The sequence below is a fragment of the Bombina bombina genome, chromosome 5 (genome assembly GCF_027579735.1).
Source record: "Bombina bombina isolate aBomBom1 chromosome 5, aBomBom1.pri, whole genome shotgun sequence".
Lineage (NCBI taxonomy): Eukaryota > Metazoa > Chordata > Amphibia > Anura > Bombinatoridae > Bombina > Bombina bombina.
The window spans coordinates 1,059,434,555-1,059,457,215 of NC_069503.1; the positions used below are offsets into that span (position 1 = coordinate 1,059,434,555).

The 22,661-nt window shown below is 38.1% G+C and overlaps 1 protein-coding gene across 1 annotated transcript in view; it reads left to right on the forward strand.

Moving 5' to 3' along the window:
- Window positions 1–22,661, forward strand: part of TBC1D31 (TBC1 domain family member 31) — a 224,618-nt gene that overhangs the window by 162,953 nt on the left and 39,004 nt on the right. The window contains exon 8 of the mRNA XM_053715936.1: window positions 4,594–4,728. Within this exon, the coding sequence (XP_053571911.1) occupies window positions 4,594–4,728 (135 nt within the window). The remainder of the gene's footprint in view (window positions 1–4,593; window positions 4,729–22,661) is intronic.

The following is a 22,661-nucleotide window of genomic DNA, read 5'->3' on the forward strand; positions in this document are numbered from 1 at the left end:
ATTCCTTTCAAAGGGCAGACATTATTCGGGCCCGGCTTGAAAGAAATTATCGCTGACATTACTGGAGGTAAGGGCCATGCCCTGCCTCAAGACAGGGCCAAACCAAAGGCTAAACAGTCTAATTTTCGTGCATTTCGTAATTTCAAGGCAGGAGCAGCATCAACTTCCTCCGCTCCAAGACAGGAAGGAACTGTTGCTCGCTACAGACAGGACTGGAAACCTAACCAGTCCTGGAACAAGGGCAAGCAGGCCAGAAAACCTGCTGCTGCCCCTAAGACAGCATGAAGTGAGGGCCCCCGATCCGGAAACGGATATAGTGGGGGGCAGACTTTCTCTCTTTGCCCAGGCTTGGGCAAGAGATGTCCAGTATCCCTGGGCGTTGGAAATCATATCTCAGGGATATCTTCTGGACTTCAAAGCTTCTCCTCCACAAGGGAGATTTCATCTTTCAAGGTTATCAGCAAACCAGATAAAGAAAGAGGCGTTTCTACGCTGTGTACAAGACCTCTTACTAATGGGAGTGATCCACCCAGTGCCGCGGTCGGAACACGGGCAAGGATTCTATTCAAATCTGTTTGTGGTTCCCAAAAAAGAGGGAACCTTCAGACCAATCTTGGACTTAAAGATCCTAAACAAATTCCTAAGAGTTCCATCGTTCAAAATGGAAACTATTTGAACCATCTTACCCATGATCCAAGAGGGTCAGTACATGACCACAGTGGATTTAAAGGATGCCTACCTTCACATACCGATTCACAAGGATCATTACCGGTATCTAAGATTTGCCTTCCTAAACAGGCATTACCAGTTTGTAGCTCTTCCCTTCGGGTTAGCTACGGCTCCAAGAATCTTTACAAAGGTTCTGGGCTCTTTTCTGGCGGTACTAAGACCGCGAGGCATAGCGGTAGCTCCGTACCTAGACGACATTCTGATACAAGCGTCAAGTTTCCAAACGGCCAAGTCTCATACAGAGTTAGTTCTGGCATTTCTAAGGTCGCATGGGTGGAAGGTGAACGTAGAAAAGAGTTCTCTATTGCCACTCACATGAGTTCCCTTCTTGGGGACTCTTATAGATTCTGTAGAAATGAAAATTTACCTGACGGAGGACAGGTTATCAAAACTTCTAAATGCTTGCCGTGTCCTTCATTCCATTCAACACCCGTCAGTGGCTCAGTGCATGGAGGTAATCGGTTTAATGGTAGCGGCAATGGACATAGTACCATTTGCGCGCCTGCATCTCAGACCGCTGCAATTGTGCATGCTAAGTCAGTGGAATGGGGATTACTCAGATTTGTCCCCTCTGCTAAATCTGGATCAAGAGACCAGAGATTCTCTTCTATGGTGGCTTTCTCTGCCACATCTGTCCAAGGGGATGCCCTTCCGCAGGCCAGATTGGACGATTGTAACAACAGACGCCAGCCTTCTAGGTTGGGGCGCAGTCTGGAATTCCCTGAAGGCTCAGGGATCATGGACTCAGGAGGAGAGACTCCTTCCAATAAACATTCTGGAATTAAGAGCAATTTTCAATGCTCTTCTGGCTTGGCCTCAGTTAGCAACTCTGAGGTTCATCAGGTTTCAGTCGGACAACATCACGACTGTGGCTTACATCAACCATCAAGGAGGAACAAGGAGTTCCCTAGCGATGATGGAAGTCTCAAAGATAATTCGCTGGGCAGAGTCTCACTCTTGCCACCTGTCAGCGATCCACATCCCAGGCGTGGAGAACTGGGAGGCGGATTTTCTAAGTCGTCAGACCTTTCATCCGGGGGAGTGGGAACTTCATCCGGAGGTGTTTGCCCAACTGCTTCATCATTGGGGCAAACCAGATCTGGATCTCATGGCGTCTCGCCAGAACGCCAAGCTTCCTTGTTACGGATCCAGGTCCAGGGACCCGGGAGCGGTGCTGATAGATGCTCTGACAGCACCTTGGGTCTTCAACATGGCTTATGTGTTTCCACCTTTCCCGATGCTTCCTCGATTGCCAGGATCAAACAGGAGAGAGCATCGGTGATTCTAATAGCGCCTGCGTGGCCACGCAGGACCTGGTATGCAGATCTAGTGGACATGTCGTCCTGTCCACCATGGTCTCTGCCTCTGAGACAGGACCTTCTGATTCAGGGTCCTTTCAAACATCCAAATCTAATTTCTCTGAGGCTGACTGCATGGAGATTGAACGCTTGATTCCATCAAAGCGTGGATTCTCGGAGTCAGTGATTGATACCTTAATACAGGCTAGGAAACCTGTTACTAGGAAAATTTACCATAAAATATGGCGTAAATACTTATATTGGTGCGAATCCAAGAGTTACTCATGGAGTAAGGTTAGGATTCCTAGGATATTGTCTTTTCTACAAGAGGGTTTAGAAAAGGGTTTATCTGCTAGTTCGTTAAAGGGACAGATTTCAGCTCTGTCTATCCTTTTACACAAACGTCTGGCAGAAGTTCCAGACGTTCAGGCTTTTTGTCAGGCTTTGGCTAGGATTAAGCCTGTGTTTAAGACTGTTGCTCCGCCGTGGAGCTTAAACTTAGTTCTTAACATTCTGCAAGGTGTTCCGTTTGAACCCCTTCATTCCATCGATATCAAGCTGTTATCTTGGAAAGTTCTGTTTTTAATGGCTATTTCCTCGGCTCGAAGAGTCTCTGAGTTATCGGCCTTACATTGTGATTCTCCTTATCTGATTTTTCATTCAGACAAGGTAGTTCTGCGTACTAAACCTGGGTTCTTACCTAAGGTAGTCACTAACAAGAATATCAATCAAGAGATTGTTGTTCCATCATTGTGCCCTAACCCTTCTTCAAAGAAGGAACGACTTTTGCACAATCTGGACGTCGTCCGTGCCCTGAAATTTTATTTGCAGGCAACTAAAGATTTTCGTCAAACTTCTTCCCTGTTTGTCGTTTATTCTGGACAGAGGAGAGGTCAAAAAGCTTCGGCTACCTCTCTCTCTTTTTGGCTTCGTAGCATAATACGTTTAGCCTATGAGACTGCTGGACAGCAGCCTCCTGAAAGGATTACAGCTCATTCTACTAGAGCTGTGGCTTCCACTTGGGCCTTTAAGAATGAGGCCTCTGTTGAACAGATTTGCAAGGCTGCAACTTGGTCTTCACTTCACACTTTTTCAAAATTTTACAAATTTGACACTTTTGCTTCTTCGGAGGCTGTTTTTGGGAGAAAGGTTCTACAGGCAGTGGTTCCTTCCGTGTAAAGATCCTGCCTGTCCCTCCCGTCATCCGTGTACTTTTAGCTTTGGTATTGGTATCCCATAAGTAATGGATGACCCGTGGACTGACTACACTTAACAGGAGAAAATATAATTTATGCTTACCTGATAAATTCATTTCTCCTGTAGTGTAGTCAGTCCACGGCCCGCCCTGTTTTTACGGCAGGTCTAAATTTTAATTAAACTCCAGTCACCACTGCACCCTATAGTTTCTCCTTTCTCGTATGGTTTCGGTCGAATGACTGGATATGACGTAGAGGGGAGGAGCTATATAGCAGCTCTGCTTGGGTGATCCTCTTGCACTTCCTGTTAGGGAGGAGTTATAATCCCATAAGTAATGGATGACCCGTGGACTGACTACACTACAGGAGAAATGAATTTATCAGGTAAGCATAAATTATATTTTTCTTATTACTTCACCAAACTTCCAGTTTACCAACAAGTCACCTTATCGTGAATTTTTATGAGTTTCTAATTTTTGCGTTCACTTGCTGATGTTAACCCATGATATATAACCTCTTTTAAAGAGAAATGAAAATATAATATGAAATGTGTCCTTAACAAATGCCCTATAAAGGCACCAAAAAAATTTGTATCACGGTGGTGTAGCTAATACATGAATTTACCCCCTTGCGCCAAATGGACGTAGGTACTACGTCACACAATACTTGGCCCTGCATACTGTAGTGACATAATACCTACCTAAGAGGGAGGGATGGGCCCTGCACTACAGAAAAATATGGGTTGGAAGGGGGAGTTGGATCTCTACACTACTGACAATTATTGATTGCTTTGAGGGGGGGTAGTGAGGGGGGATCAGTGGGTGGTAGGTGTCAGGTGGGAGGGTAATCTCTACACTAGAGCAAATATTAACCTTACAAGATACCCGATAAACCTCTTCAGTACAGGGAATTTCAGAAGTTTGGTGCCGCCTTCTAGTTATCAGAAACACAATGGCAAAGCCATGCATGTCTGCTGTTTCTGAACAAAGGGGATCCCAGAAAAGCTCTTACAAATATTTGTCATATGACTTCAGTAGTTGTGTGTAAATAATTTCAGTGAGGAACCCAGGTTTTTTTTTTTTTATATGCTGTTCTGATAAGATGGTTTTTAGCTTCTGCATATGTAGAAGAGTTGAGAAGTCAGTTTGTAGGGCTACCCTTATGGCTTAACCAGATTTTGAACTTTAGATCTTTATTCAGTAAACATGTACCACAGATCTATTAACAAGTTTCTTTCATTTGTTCAGTAAATGGCACAAATTTTACTCAATTAAAAATAAAACAATGTATCTGGTTTTATAAATTGATGATCATTTTCTTCTCTTAGTATTCCTTTATTTATTTGTAAACAATAATGTGTATTGCAATAGCAACTTGCCAAAGAACATGAAACAGCAGCACGCGAGGTGAAAGGAGAAGTAGATGCCAATCGCAGAAAGGCAGAACTTGAAGATCAAATGTTTTGGAGACTGCTGGAAACAGAAGACGACCTGAAGGATCAGAAGGTAACGCCCTAAATTTGTGTTACATAGGTTATATTTACAGAAGATACAAAATCGGCTTTTAATCCATTGTATTTAAGAATTTTGTGTTTTTCTTATACACACAAATAAAGAGACAGACAGCGAGGTAGAGACAGACTGAGAGAGACATAAAGATCCGAACATGAATGCAGTTTATTAATTACAGTCACATGGGCTCAAAACACAAATAACCCTGTATTAAACCATAGGGAACTAATAAAGAGAGGTCTCAAAAAAACATATATGAAAAAATTAAATGAAAAAAATATATATATATATTATTTAAATAAAGTCAAAGGAAAACAAACATCCAATATCTTCAAAAGATGATAGGCTCCCAAAATAAAAGTTAAAAAAAAACTGACACAAGGAATATTGATTAGAAGAGAGAGGATAATAGTGGGGGAAAAAAGCATAACAGTAGTGAGCTTGTTGTAGCCCTGGATTCCCCTTTACCATAGCAAATACGTTCCTTGGAGCTTCAGGAAATCCTGTTCTATAAATTGTCTCAGCAGGTATTATAATCCCTTAATGATGCGAGAAGCAGCTTTCCTTAATAAATGACAGCACATTGTGAAGATTAAGATGGACCAAGTCCCTTATTCATGTAATCGCTCAAATATAGACCCAGCTTTACTGGAGCTGTGTGAATACTGCTGCTCAGGGTAATACTCACGCTGTGGCGGCGTCTTCCCAGACACAGCACCCTTCACTTTCTGATATGGGCTTGTAAGGTTCCCACAGTGGCGGTGTAAGCAGACTGACACCTGCAACTGTAGCGGTTCATCAGATAGACGTGTGGGGTTACTCTCAGCAGCTCACTGCTTGCTCCTCTTCTCTGTAAATCATTTCACAAGCCCAATGTTTGTGTAACTGTTTGCCAGCTACGCACGTTTCACCCCTTCAGGCACTGGGGCTTTTTCCGGCTCCATTAACATTGTAATTTCAGTCATTGTTAACCATCTCTATATAGGGGAGGGAAAAACAAAACTCCTCCCCCCTATTTTAAGCCATTATCAATTGTTAGCTGGGGTGAAATTGTAACCATTTTATACAATTCTGTAAGTATCTAATCACAAATGATTGCTACATTGCTTCATCATGTACAATATCTTAGTTTAACAATTTATGTTCAGTACTAAATATTATGTTACTTAAAGGGACACTAAACCCAATTTTTTTTTCTTTTGTGATTCAGAAGTGTTTTTCAACCAGTGTGCCGTGGCACACTAGTGTGCCGTGAGAGATCCTCAGGTGTGCCACGGCAGACTGACAACAGTGTGACATATTTTTTAAACTTTGCTTGTTTTTTTACTCCCAGTGCAGGGGTAGTTTGTAGGAGGCATGGCATAACAGCACAATACATACAGTATGTGTGTGTTTGTGTGTATGTATATATATATATGCTTTATTAGGCTACAATGTGTGATTTTTTTTTAAATTTTGGGATGGTGGTGTGCCACAGGATTTTTTAATGTAAAAAAGTTTGCCACGGCAAAAAAAAGGTTAAAAATCACTGAGATAGAGCATGCAATGTTAAGCAACTTTCTAATTTACTCCTATTATCAAATGTTCTTCATTTTCTTGGTATTTTTATTTGAAAAGCAAGGATGTAAGTTTAGATGCCGGCCCATTTTGATGAACAACCTGGGTTGTCCTTGCTGATTGGTGGATAAATTCATCCACCAATAAACAATTGCTGTCCAGGATTCTGGACTTTCTTTTTCAAATAAACATAGCAAGAGAATGAAGAAAAATTGATAATAGGAATAAATTGCTTAAAATTGCATGCTCTATCTGAATCACGAAAGAAAACATTTAGGTCAGTATCCCTTTAAATCTAGTGCTGTTGCAGGATTCTACTTTTTAACATATCTGTTATTAGTACTGCTCTGAGGTGATATTAACCCTTTATGCTTGTGTTACTATCCTTTCATTTCCATTCCTTTGTATATTTTGTAATTTATTGTTAGGAAAGGTTATTTATCACATGCTTCCAAATTCATCTTATATTTGGAGAGAGATTTTGGGGTTTTAAATATCAATCATGGGAGATATTTAAATATTCTCTTCATTCATACCATTTGGGGAAAGCACTCTCTTATTATATAACCATTTGCATTCCTGTTGTAATAGCATTTTATCAAGGTTGCCACCTCTTCTTTTTTTTTAAATCAATTTTTTTGAAGGTCCCTAAATCTTAATTAATTTTGGTTGCTGCATTTGGAAAAAGGATCTGGCCACCCTGCTAGTATCTACCAATTTATTGTTTATGCCCCTTTTATGTTCTTTAAAAATAATATATATATATATATATATATATATATATATATACATACACACACACACTGTATATGTACGTGTGTGTGTATATATAGATATATATAAAAGTTCAAAGTAGACAAGCACTCCAGAAATCCAGTTCCAATGCCCAGGGTGCAACAGATAGGCAAATAGAAAATAATGAAGAGTGCACTCTCCAGGACTTTTCAGAAATTTTATTCCAAATATGTGAACGTTTTCGGGGGGATTAGCCCCTTCCTCAGACATACAAAAATACAATGAGAGCAAACACACATCGGACACCCTTAAGTAGGTAAGCCATCCAATCATTCGCTCTCCAGTGTAGGGTGCCACCCACAAGTGAGGTCACCCCACTGGCAACGAATGAGGTTGGCTCAGAGCAACTAAATAAATAAATGTGAACAGCAAGACAAAAAAGCATATACAAATTAATACAGAATACTGAATAATAAATAAATAAATAGGCCCATAATATAGGTAATACATCATAGCTGGTTGGCACAACCAGAATCCAAAATGAGACAAAGAAGGAAAAGTTAAACACATAGTAAGCACATAGGTAAATCACATCGTAGTAGGATGTTAAACACATAAGCATCTGGGATGATCAAATAGAGTGAGCAAGCATGTCAAATGTGCATTTGTACAACAAAGTGTCAATAAATGTATAAACTAGCGCAATAAACTGAGATCAAGTAGCAAATAGCATATATTAGTGTGATATAATCAGCGCTGGAAAAACAAAACAAAAAACAAATATCAGAGTAATGTAGTCAGTGTTATAAAAGACAAAACGTACCGGCAAAAGATCAAAACAAAGCAGTAGGGGCAACCCAGGGGGTCAAACAGCTTACAGAAAAGAACCGGGAACGTTAGTAAATTCAAACTACGAGCGCAAACAGGCCGGTTGCCATAGCAACCAAGTATCAACAAACAGACAATATATGAGAGATCAAATCTATAAGCTAAATATACTAATGTGTACACCGCATAACGGGGGGACTATTAAAGCACTGTATAGACCCAAAAGAGGCGAGTACAGTAACAGTAACCAAGAGCCCTGTCAAACATGTGTATTATCATATCGCAACATAATGAGGAAAGCAAAAACTGTATAAAGCGCCCTATCCCATGTATCATCTAGGGGAAAGACAGGGGGGGGGCTTATCACAGCGATACAGAGTCAACACTGATCAATACCCATAAGGGCAGGGGTGATACAAAAGGCTACAATACGGCACTACCGGGACATGTCAAAATAGACCCGCTGTATTGTAAACAGTAAAAAATGCGCTTATAAAGCATGTATAACAGAGTACGGTATGTGCAAGATGTCAGGGAAAGCATGGGCCAGGCTGAACCAATAAAACAAAACAAATGGCCATAGAGCCAGGAGAAATTAATATATGCTATAATAGATGGTGGAGTCACATTTAGGATCAAATAAGCGCAAGTATGAATACACAGAGTTGATCATGTATTGACAGAGCAGCTTAGTGCAGAATAACGCATAGAAATACATAGCAATATAGTTAGTAATAAAATTACAATTTTAAATTACAAACACAATTTTAAATTACAAAAACATGATTATTACCCAGCACAACCTGATAATCACGAAAATGGGGGTCACATAGGAAGCAAGTGCTAAAGGGGACATAAGTTGATGGTGTAAACAGTCCAAAAGTCACCGGGCATGTTTCACAAGCATACCTGCCAGTCTAGGTGTGTATTGAGCCCTTTAGGTATGAGGGTCTCCAAGACATAAGTCCAACGGGCTTCCTTCCTAAGCAGAAGGGTATTCCTATCTCCTCCCCTGCTGAGAGGGGGCACATGGTCTATAATAGTATATCTTAGGTCTTTGACCGTGTGATTGTTGTTAACAAAATGGCATGCCACCGGTTGTTCTGAAGACCCATTTTTAATTGCCATTCTGATGGCTGACCGATGGTTGGCCATTCTTGTGCGGAGGTCATCAGTAGTTTTGCCTACATAAAAAAGGCCACAAATGCAGTGTAACAGATAGATAGATTATGTGGGTAGTGGTACAAGTCACTCTGTATTTGTTTAAGTAATTTTTCCTATTGTGTGGATGCGTAAAGTGATTGCCAGTTATTAAAGCGCTGAGCCAATGCACCTGAATACACCTTTTTTCTCCAAATTGAGCCAAGTGCCTTTAGTGTAGCTCTTTATCGGATCGGTTTTGACCAAAATATCCCTTAAGGATCTGGATCTCCTAAAACTAATCCTGGGCGGGGGCATCTGCTGGAACGGCAGGGCAGGATCTGTGTTGACAACATGCCAATTATCCTGTAAATGTTTTTTGATTCTTTGTTTATCCCCAGTGTAGGTGGTCACGAAGGTCATCCTAGGGATATTTTTGTCCTCCCTACTGGTATCCTGGTTCGCCAGTAGTTGTGTTCTTTGTTGTTTCAGCAGTTTTGGAGGATAGCCCCTTTGTGTAAATCTGTTTTCCATTTCTGCCAATTGTTGGTCTTTATGTGAGTCCAATGTGTTGTTCCTAATGACTCGTAGCTGCGATTTAGGCAAAGCGCTTTTAAGCGCTGGAGGGTGGCAGGATGTATAGGATAAAAGAGAGTTCCTGTCAGTTTCTTTTTGGAATAATGTGGACTGGAGTTTTTCAGAATCCTTGAATAGGCGTACATCCAAGAAATCTATTGTAGCACTTGAATAAATCATTTTGAATCTCAGAGCCATGGATGCACTGTTGAGCTGTTGGAACCAGATGTGTAGTTCCTGTTCTGATCCACTCCATACCAGCAACAGGTCATCGATATAGCGTTTGTAAAATTTGATCCGCTGATCTTAGAATAGGTCCGTGTCCCTGGCCTCAAATTGTGTCATATAAAGGTTGGCATATGAGGGTGCCACATTAGACCCCATGGCAGTCCCCTGTTGTTGTAAATAAAATTGTTTTTCAAACTTGAAATAGTTTGTTTTTAGACAGAATTCCAGTAGGTGTATTAATACCTCCACTGGTGGCCCCACATAGGGCTAGCGGAGGAGATGTTGTCTTGTAGCTTCCATGATATGGTAGATAAGCAATCCAAGAGCATTGACGAGTCCCGTAGGAAACTCTCCATGTCCCTAACCATAGGCTGCAAGTAGTAATCCACAAAACGTGCGATGGGTTGAAGAATAGAGCCCATAGCAGAGACAATGGGTCTGCCAGGAGGGGAAACCATGCTTTTGTGGATCTTGGGGAGAGTGTAGAGGATCGGAATAATGGGGTGACTCACTAGTAAGAAGTCCAAGGTGGTCTGGGAGATATTACGCCCCGAAAGTTCCAAAAGGTAGGAGTCAATTCAGCCTTGTAGGTGCTAGTAGGGTCCCCGGGTAATCTGGAGTATGTAAGTGTGTCACTTAATTGGCCAAGAATTTCGGTCCTATAGTCATTGTAATTCAAAAGTACCAGGGCACCACCCTTGTCCGCCTCTCTAATAATGATGGAGTCATCCTCAGTGAGGAGTTTGAGAGACAGTCTTTCTTCCTTGTTTAAGTTGTTGAAGGTGCTGTATTTATGTTCAGCAATGGATTTTTCCATACCGGAATACGCCAAGCATGCATAGGTCTGTATACTCGCATTTTGTGAGCCGGGATCATAGGTGGTTTTTTTGCGAAAGGGTTCTATTTCAGATTCCTGTCCCTGGAACCTTCTTTGAGGCGAAGTTGTCTCTGGAACCTTTGTTGATCCACAAATAAATCAAAGCTGTTAGATTGGCAGGTCGGGATGAATGAGAGTCCTTTGTTAAGCACACGGTGTTCTGTTGCAGTGAGTATGTGGTTACTAAGGTTAACCACTATGTCTTCTGCTAATATCTCTGTTGTCGTGGGGGTCTTCTGTATGAACCCCCCTGCCTTGTATGGGCCCTCGGCCTAACCCATTTTTTGACCGTGTCTGCACCCCACTAGGCACCTCCAGGGTATCTCTGCTTGGGCCTGCTGGCTGGTCTCCCTCTGAGCCTGAGCCGGAGCTGTCCACTGTGTTCAGGTTACGTGGTCTTTGGTAACGTTGTCGTCTTGGCCTTGAATAATGGTCCCTCTGCCTTTCTTGTCCAGTCTGCATCCATCGATATACCCTCTTGTCACGATAGTCCTCGATAACAATCTCCATTTTGTTATTCTTAAAGTCCATTAATTCAGTCTCATATTTTGTAAGATTCTCTGTTCAGGAGGTCTCAAGATTACTGGCCCAGACCTGGGCTGAAATTACACAGTATGAACAGCTACAACTGAACAAACTTTTGGCTGATACCTCTACCGAATGGATGCACAAACTGAAAGAGGATCTTACCAAATATGAGACTGAATTAATGGACTTTAAGAATAACAAAATGGAGATTGTTATCGAGGACTATCGTGACAAGAGGGTATATCGATGGATGCAGACTGGACAAGAAAGGCAGAGGGACCATTATTCAAGGCCAAGACGACAACGTTACCAAAGACCACGTAACCTGAACATAGTGGACAGCTCCGGCTCAGGCTCAGAGGGAGACCAGCCAGCAGGCCCAAGCAGAGATACCCTGGAGGTGCCTAGTGGGGTGCAGACACGGTCAAAAAATGGGTTAGGCCGAGGGCCCATACAAGGCAGGGGGGTTCATACAGAAGACCCCCACGACAACGGAGATATTAGCAGAAGACATAGTGGTTAACCTTAGTAACCACATACTCACTGCAACAGAACACCGTGTGCTTAACAAAGGACTCTCATTCATCCCGACCTGCCAATCTAACAGCTTTGATTTATTTGTGGATCAACAAAGGTTCCAGAGACAACTTCGCCTCAAAGAAGGTTCCAGGGACAGGAATCTGAAATAGAACCCTTTCGCAAAAAATCCACCTATGATCCCGGCTCACAAAATGCGAGTATACAGACCTATGCATGCTTGGCGTATTCCGGTATGGAAAAATCCATTGCTGAACATAAATACAGCACCTTCAACAACTTAAACAAGGAAGAAAGACTGTCTCTCAAACTCCTCACTGAGGATGACTCCATCATTATTAGAGAGGCGGACAAGGGTGGTGCCCTGGTACTTTTGAATTACAATGACTATAGGACCGAAATTCTTGGCCAATTAAGTGACACACTTACATACTCCAGATTACCCGGGGACCCTACTAGCACCTACAAGGCTGAATTGACTCCTGAATGGAAGATAAACAAGGGGCGCCAACATAGTGTGAATCGTTCAAACAACAAGTATAAAAGTGATGTGCAAAAAACTACTCACAAGGAAAGTGGCACCTTAAATGAATAAGGTGCGATAAAGCAGGCTGACATTCAAATTCCAGCAGTCAGTACGCTGGAGGTCTCACCCAGAGGACCTGTGGAATCCAGATAGGCGTCTAGAAAGTAGCACCCACGTTTTTTAGGGCCAATGGCCGGACCAGGTGAGCTGCAAGCTGATAGGTGTTCTCCTGCTGCACTCACGCCACCGAGACTTTTCTCCAAAAACGACAGTGTCAGTGTATGAAAGGTTCCGTGGTAAAAGTCCTGTTTCAAAAACAAGTGGATCGTGGAAAGAAGCAAAAATACCGGGTCGTGGTATAAAACAAACAGTATTTATTTTGCAACGCGTTTCTCAGTCTATTCCAGACCGTTTCATCAGGCATAATCATAGTTAACAATAGAGATCTATTTAAACCCACAGTGACCCGGAATTGAAACAAAAGGTCAACTCTATTAACAATGTTGCAATTGCAAAAACATTTAACTTTTGATACATTGTATAAATTGGTTTGAACAATTTTGACCACACAGATAACACTTAAATAAAAAGTATATAAAAAACCCTATTCGCAATTACCAAATATATCTGGAAAAAAATAAAATATCTCATAGTAAACTGGACATATATTAACATGTGTGTATATGTATATCTCATCTCCTGGTTGGATTCGAACCCAGGACCTAATGTGTGCTAGGCAATGGAAAAATCAAAAGGCTACCTTTATGTCTTGTTTGAATTTCTTGCAAAAAGGATTAGTATTGATACAAAATATATAAATTGATCTACATGTCTCACAATGTCTAGAAGATAATCTTATTTGGTCTTTTTAATAAATGACTCTAATTTTTAAAACCAAACTAAAAGGAATTTTCTTATAAATATAAAACTAAAAAAGAAATGTTCGTGACAAATGCTTACTATAAATAAGTGACATATAAAAATTGTAAAAAATATATATGTATATATATATTTTATTTTATGGCTCCACTGGACTTGAACTTGGGACCTTCTGTATGTTAAGCGAGCATGAAATTGATAAGGCTATCTTGAAGGGCTATTTTTATGTTATATATTGGAGCAGAAATATGTTAGGAATTATGTGATTAATAATATGTATATATATATTTGGGACTCCACTGGACTCGAACTTGGGACCTTTTGTATGTTAGGCGAACAAGAAATTGGTAAAGCTATCTTGAAAGTTTATGTTATATATTGGGGCGGAAATATATTTGGGAATAATGTTATTAATTGTTTCCAATCATATACAACAACCAAATAGACTAAAAAGTGTATCCAGAATGTATATAAACAATTGTAGGTGTATGTATTGATGAATAATCAAACATTCAAAAAGATGAAATGTGCAAAATAGTGTATCGTAGAAAATAATATAAATCAGGTATGTAAAATATAATATAATATGAAACTATATAGGTGCTTAGACTATTAGGTTTAGAACCGGATAGACAAGTGCATACATATACACAACTATGTGGACATGCTCATCATGGGCATATACACATAAATATAAGTGTATGGAAACATAACATATTCTATATGTGTCTAAATTGCATTAATGCAATATATTATTGAAGACTGACAAAGAAGAGAAAAAGAAATAAGAGAGATATAATGTAGTGGTATCAACATATTGTAGTGTTTGTTAATGTATATCAAAAAATATAAGAAAATATGATGTACTAGACCCTAAAAGCTAAATCTCATATTAGATATAAATGTAACCTGTATAAAAGTGATAATTTATGTGAAGGCTGCCAAATCTACATTGGCGTTTAAGCCTAATGGATACAAGGTTTTGAGTTTGTGTATCCAATATGTTTCTAATTGCCTGAGTTTAATCAGACGATCATAATCTGTGGAAGGTGGTACATGATCAATAGGGATAATTTTATAGATATCTGAACTCCCGTCATGTATCGTTTCACAATGGTTGGGGACACTATGGTTGGTTTTAGTTTTTTTACAATTTTTACAATTTCGATGATGTTCACCCCAACGGGTACGGAGATTTCTAATAGTGCGCCCTACATACTGGACGCCACAAATACAATTAAGGAGATACACTATATATTTAGATTCGCAATTGAGACGATGTGTGATTTGATAAGTTAAACCAGTAATATTGGATTTAAAAGATTTTTGTGAAATTGTAAATTTGCACATGTTGCAACCTCTTTTGCCACATTTAAATGATCCATGGGAAGCTAAAAAGTTTAAAGTTTTGGTTTGTTTATTGGACCGAAATTGGCAATGTTTTACTCTTTTACTGGGGGCTAATTGATTCCTTAAAGTGGGAGCTCGTCTATATACAATTTTGGGTTTTTCACCGACTATATCTTTAAGGAAAGGATCCTTTTGGATAATGTTCCAATGTTTATGTAGTATGTTTCGAATTTTGTAGTGGTTGTTATTGTATTGTGTAATGAAAAGTGGTTCACAAACAACGTTGTTTGTGGATTTCTTTTTGGTTTGATTGTTGGTGCTATTTTGGACTTTTTCAAAGATTAATTCTCTATCTAGATTGCGTGCTTTTTTAAGACATTGATTTAGTAGATCTATAGGATAACCTTTGTCTACAAAGCGTTGGTAAAGAACCTTGCTTTGAATGTCAAAAGATTCTAAATTGGAGCAATTCCTGCGTATTCTCTTAAATTGGCTGTATGGGATGTTTCTTTTCCACCCTATATGGTGGTTACTAGAGAAGTCTAGATAGCTGTTGCTATCGACTTTTTTGAAAAAAGTTTGAGAAATGATGTTACCTTGATTATCCCAACTTAGTAATAGATCCAAGAATTCTATTGAAGATTTTTGTATATTAGCTGTGAAGGTTAAACCCATCTGATTCTGATTTAAATGTTCTATTAGTGTGTTAGCTAGCTCGTGGCTCCCTCTTAAAATAAAAATCAGGTCATCTATATAGCGGCCATAGTATACCAGGTTCGCCCAAAAGCTTGAGGAATAAATATATCGGTCTTCAAAGATTCCCATAAACAAATTTGCAAAGCTCGGGGCGAACCTGGTACCCATGGCCGTCCCCTTGACCTGTAGAAAAAATCTATCTTGAAAAATAAAATAATTGTGCTTGAGGATGTATTCTATTCCTTCCAATATAAATTCTTTTTGGATGTCTGGCATATATAGGTCCTTTTCCAAAAAGATGGAAACTGCATTAATACCCATGTTATGGCAAATGTTAGAATAAAGGGAGCCAACATCACAAGTGATCCAAATTAGATCATCGTTAGTAGAAATGTTTTTAAGTTGATATAGTAAATGTGTGCTATCTCTGATATAGGAGGGTAAAGTAACAACATATTTTTGTAAAAATTGATCTAAATAAAAAGATAAATTGTATGTGAGGTTACCAATGCCTGCTATAATGGGGCGTCCAGGTGGATTAACTTGATCTTTGTGGATTTTGGGCAGGTGGTAATAGTGTGCCACACTAGGATTTGTGACTTTGAGAAATTCTTTCTCTTCTTTATTTAGAATACCTGTGGATATGCCCTTTTGTATTAGTGTACTGTACCCTTTTAGGAAAATACTTGTTGGATTGAAAGAGATTTCCCTATAATATTCAGTGTCTGTTAAAATTCTATTGGCCTCTTTGAGATAATCTCCTAGATCTTGTAGGACAATACCACCGCCCTTATCTGCATCCTTGATTATCAGATTTTTATTGTTGGCTAGCATACGTAAAGCTGTTTGTTCGCTTTTGTGTAAATGGTACTGTTTTTTGTGATCTTTTGAAAGTTTTTCAAGATCCTCAATGACTGATCTTTGATATAATTCTATATAGTGGTTTGTTGAAAAAGATGGTGTAAATTGGGATTTTACCTTAATATCTGTATGAATATAATCATCAAATAAATGGGTAGTTAAGCTTTCTGTTTCTGCAAATATGACCTTCATATTCTTATTAGGGGTCATATTATTGACTAGTATAGTCTGTGTATTTTCAGGTTGTATATATTTTTGTTGTTTTAGTTTCTTTTGTGCAAAGAATTTCTGCAAGGATAGTTTCCTTGTAAATTTATTAACATCCACAAATAGATGATATAAGTTGTGAGGATTGGGTGGGCAGTATGAAAGGCCTTTGTGGAGTACTCTTTTCTCATTAGTTGTTAGAATGTGCGATGATAAATTGAATATACCTTGTTCTAATTTGGATAATTTTTCTTTTTTGGCTGATAAACCCCTTCCTCTAGACCCTCTTGGTCTGAAGTGTACGGTCTTTTTCGTTGTTTTTCTACACTTAGGTTGCTGTTTGGAAAGGGATGTCTGTTGTGATTTTGGCCATTCTCTAAAAAAGAAGAGGAATGTTCATATGAGGTGCCTGGTGTGTTTTCTTCATCTGGCAAAGATGCTAAAATATTGAATCTATTTGTGTGTTCTAATGGATTGTTTGGTTTGAGTGTATGCCCATGGGGTCTCTCCAAAAGTGTTCTATTAGGTTGTTGTGTATGATAATTTGTTGTAACCTGATTGTGAGAAGTAGGATGATTGGAATGAGGCCTGAAGCCATGCTGGGGTGAAAAATGTTGTTGATATGTGTTAGAATGGTTATCACGAAATTGACTCTGATATGTCCCTTGTGGATATTGTTGGGAATGTCTATTTGTGTTGGAGTAATAAGTTCTAGGTCCATAGTTATTACGGGGGTTTGGGGAATTGAATCTGTAATTCTCATTGTAGTGCGGTCTATAATTAGTATTGTAATTGTTATGTGTATTCCTGTAGGTTCTGTTTTGTTCTCTTCTATAGTTTCTATTGTGAACAGTCGTCCAATTTTATCAATTTCATGCTCGCTTAACATACAGAAGGTCCCAAGTTCAAGTCCAGTGGAGCCATAAAATAAAATATATATATACATATATATTTTTTACAATTTTTATATGTCACTTATTTATAGTAAGCATTTGTCACAAACATTTCTTTTTTAGTTTTATATTTATAAGAAAATTCCTTTTAGTTTGGTTTTAAAAATTAGAGTCATTTATTAAAAAGACCAAATAAGATTATCTTCTAGACATTGTGAGACATGTAGATCAATTTATATATTTTGTATCAATACTAATCCTTTTTGCAAGAAATTCAAACAAGACATAAAGGTAGCCTTTTGATTTTTCCATTGCCTAGCACACATTAGGTCCTGGGTTCGAATCCAACCAGGAGATGAGATATACATATACACACATGTTAATATATGTCCAGTTTACTATGAGATATTTTATTTTTTTCCAGATATATTTGGTAATTGCGAATAGGGTTTTTTATATACTTTTTATTTAAGTGTTATCTGTGTGGTCAAAATTGTTCAAACCAATTTATACAATGTATCAAAAGTTAAATGTTTTTGCAATTGCAACATTGTTAATAGAGTTGACCTTTTGTTTCAATTCCGGGTCACTGTGGGTTTAAATAGATCTCTATTGTTAACTATGATTATGCCTGATGAAACGGTCTGGAATAGACTGAGAAACGCGTTGCAAAATAAATACTGTTTGTTTTATACCACGACCCGGTATTTTTGCTTCTTTCCACGATCCACTTGTTTTTGAAACAGGACTTTTACCACGGAACCTTTCATACACTGACACTGTCGTTTTTGGAGAAAAGTCTCGGTGGCGTGAGTGCAGCAGGAGAACACCTATCAGCTTGCAGCTCACCTGGTCCGGCCATTGGCCCTAAAAAACGTGGGTGCTACTTTCTAGACGCCTATCTGGATTCCACAGGTCCTCTGGGTGAGACCTCCAGCGTACTGACTGCTGGAATTTGAATGTCAGCCTGCTTTATCGCACCTTATTCATTTAAGGTGCCACTTTCCTTGTGAGTAGTTTTTTGCACATCACTTTTATACTTGTTGTTTGAACGATTCACACTATGTTGGCGCCCCTTGTTTATCTTCCATTCTAGACACCCTGACCCATCGCACCGCGGGACACAAGAGGAGCACGCCAAACACCTGAACACATCACCGTTCACATATTAGGATTGGACACTTATTTTTTACATCACAGCAATTTTTGGGACATTGATAAGTACTTTTTTTTTTTTTTTTTTTTTTTATATTTTACTAATCGCCACAAATATCATTATTTATCTGTGATATCTGATTGTTTCAATGTATCACTAATATTATACACAAATTGTCCTGAGCACTTGTTTTACACACAATTTATTTTCGTCATTATTATAAATTTTTTACACATACCAAACACTGTGCTGTTTATAAAAAATTTTTTTTTTTTTTTTTTTTTTATTTATGCATACGGGTACAAACCCAATCATAAAGTGGTAGGTCCCACTTTGATAACCTGTGTTCCAAGCGCATCCTCTTAAGTTTTTTCCTCCTCAGGAATTTCTTTTTATATTATTTAGATTTTGGTGATATCAGAGGATTGCTTGCTTATTTTAATATTTTAATAACTTTTTTACTAGGTGCATATATTTTATTGATATCCATTTCAGTTTCTATATATTGTGAGTACCTATATAGCATCTATTTTTAGGATTTAGCAATTTAATTTTCTTCATCCACTCATAATTTTTTATTAACCCATTGATTTAACATACCTAGCAATTACCTTTCAATCCCAATATGCAATCTAGGGATGACAGAAACAAAAAACGGTCTAATTATATTTTGCAAGGTAACACTGTCACTCTAGAAACTTACTCTGACCCCAGTATTTTGAAATCTATGAAAGATTTGTTCCATCTGTTAGAAGAGGAACTTATGAAAGAACACCGCCATTGGTGGGATTTAAAAACTCTAGAAAAATATATAGAAATCAAACAAATCCCTAGGGGTTTACGAATTTTGAAACATTGTTCTTTTAAGGAAGACAAAGATTTATTAGACAGTTGGTATAAAGCCTTGGATGATTGTTCTTTTAGTTTAATCAAAATTTTGATCGAACATAGACAAAAATTAACTGACGAATGCAGTCAGAATATTGAAAAGATACAAAAAGATCTATTATCACATGTTAATAACCCTGAATATCAAAAAATTCTTAAAGAAATTACTGACCGCACTGATAAATATCAAGATGACATCGTCCAGAGTAAAAGCAAAAAATTACAGAGGGACCAAATAGATTATAATAATAACCAAGTTTACACTTTCAATAGAGTTGAAAAAGAAAAACTCACACTTTCTAATAATCCAAATGAAGAAAACAAGGGACAAAAAAACTCTTATACATCACACAAAACAGAGGGTGAAAATTGGACGACTGTTCACAATAGAAACTATAGAAGAGAACAAAACAGAACCTACAGGAATACACATAACAATTACAATACTAATTATAGACCGCACTACAATGAGAATTACAGATTCAATTCCCCAAACCCCCGTAATAACTATGGACCTAGAACTTATTACTCCAACACAAATAGACATTCCCAACAATATCCACAAGGGACATATCAGAGTCAATTTCGTGATAACCATTCTAACACATATCAACAACATTTTTCACCCCAGCATGGCTTCAGGCCTCATTCCAATCATCCTACTTCTCACAATCAGGTTACAACAAATTATCATACACAACAACCTAATAGAACACTTTTGGAGAGACCCCATGGGCATACACTCAAACCAAACAATCCATTAGAACACACAAATAGATTCAATATTTTAGCATCTTTGCCAGATGAAGAAAACACACCAGGCACCTCATATGAACATTCCTCTTCTTTTTTAGAGAATGGCCAAAATCACAACAGACATCCCTTTCCAAACAGCAACCTAAGTGTAGAAAAACAACGAAAAAGACCGTACACTTCAGACCAAGAGGGTCTAGAGGAAGGGGTTTATCAGCCAAAAAAGAAAAATTATCCAAATTAGAACAAGGTATATTCAATTTATCATCGCACATTCTAACAACTAATGAGAAAAGAGTACTCCACAAAGGCCTTTCATACTGCCCACCCAATCCTCACAACTTATATCATCTATTTGTGGATGTTAATAAATTTACAAGGAAACTATCCTTGCAGAAATTCTTTGCACAAAAGAAACTAAAACAACAAAAATATATACAACCTGAAAATACACAGACTATACTAGTCAATAATATGACCCCTAATAAGAATATGAAGGTCATATTTGCAGAAACAGAAAGCTTAACTACCCATTTATTTGATGATTATATTCATACAGATATTAAGGTAAAATCCCAATTTACACCATCTTTTTCAACAAACCACTATATAGAATTATATCAAAGATCAGTCATTGAGGATCTTGAAAAACTTTCAAAAGATCACAAAAAACAGTACCATTTACACAAAAGCGAACAAACAGCTTTACGTATGCTAGCCAACAATAAAAATCTGATAATCAAGGATGCAGATAAGGGCGGTGGTATTGTCCTACAAGATCTAGGAGATTATCTCAAAGAGGCCAATAGAATTTTAACAGACACTGAATATTATAGGGAAATCTCTTTCAATCCAACAAGTATTTTCCTAAAAGGGTACAGTACACTAATACAAAAGGGCATATCCACAGGTATTCTAAATAAAGAAGAGAAAGAATTTCTCAAAGTCACAAATCCTAGTGTGGCACACTATTACCACCTGCCCAAAATCCACAAAGATCAAGTTAATCCACCTGGACGCCCCATTATAGCAGGCATTGGTAACCTCACATACAATTTATCTTTTTATTTAGATCAATTTTTACAAAAATATGTTGTTACTTTACCCTCCTATATCAGAGATAGCACACATTTACTATATCAACTTAAAAACATTTCTACTAACGATGATCTAATTTGGATCACTTGTGATGTTGGCTCCCTTTATTCTAACATTTGCCATAACATGGGTATTAATGCAGTTTCCATCTTTTTGGAAAAGGACCTATATATGCCAGACATCCAAAAAGAATTTATATTGGAAGGAATAGAATACATCCTCAAGCACAATTATTTTATTTTTCAAGATAGATTTTTTCTACAGGTCAAGGGGACGGCCATGGGTACCAGGTTCGCCCCGAGCTTTGCAAATTTGTTTATGGGAATCTTTGAAGACCGATATATTTATTCCTCAAGCTTTTGGGCGAACCTGGTATACTATGGCCGCTATATAGATGACCTGATTTTTATTTTAAGAGGGAGCCACGAGCTAGCTAACACACTAATAGAACATTTAAATCAGAATCAGATGGGTTTAACCTTCACAGCTAATATACAAAAATCTTCAATAGAATTCTTGGATCTATTACTAAGTTGGGATAATCAAGGTAACATCATTTCTCAAACTTTTTTCAAAAAAGTCGATAGCAACAGCTATCTAGACTTCTCTAGTAACCACCATATAGGGTGGAAAAGAAACATCCCATACAGCCAATTTAAGAGAATACGCAGGAATTGCTCCAATTTAGAATCTTTTGACATTCAAAGCAAGGTTCTTTACCAACGCTTTGTAGACAAAGGTTATCCTATAGATCTACTAAATCAATGTCTTAAAAAAGCACGCAATCTAGATAGAGAATTAATCTTTGAAAAAGTCCAAAATAGCACCAACAATCAAACCAAAAAGAAATCCACAAACAACGTTGTTTGTGAACCACTTTTCATTACACAATACAATAACAACCACTACAAAATTCGAAACATACTACATAAACATTGGAACATTATCCAAAAGGATCCTTTCCTTAAAGATATAGTCGGTGAAAAACCCAAAATTGTATATAGACGAGCTCCCACTTTAAGGAATCAATTAGCCCCCAGTAAAAGAGTAAAACATTGCCAATTTCGGTCCAATAAACAAACCAAAACTTTAAACTTTTTAGCTTCCCATGGATCATTTAAATGTGGCAAAAGAGGTTGCAACATGTGCAAATTTACAATTTCACAAAAATCTTTTAAATCCAATATTACTGGTTTAACTTATCAAATCACACATCGTCTCAATTGCGAATCTAAATATATAGTGTATCTCCTTAATTGTATTTGTGGCGTCCAGTATGTAGGGCGCACTATTAGAAATCTCCGTACCCGTTGGGGTGAACATCATCGAAATTGTAAAAATTGTAAAAAAACTAAAACCAACCATAGTGTCCCCAACCATTGTGAAACGATACATGACGGGAGTTCAGATATCTATAAAATTATCCCTATTGATCATGTACCACCTTCCACAGATTATGATCGTCTGATTAAACTCAGGCAATTAGAAACATATTGGATACACAAACTCAAAACCTTGTATCCATTAGGCTTAAACGCCAATGTAGATTTGGCAGCCTTCACATAAATTATCACTTTTATACAGGTTACATTTATATCTAATATGAGATTTAGC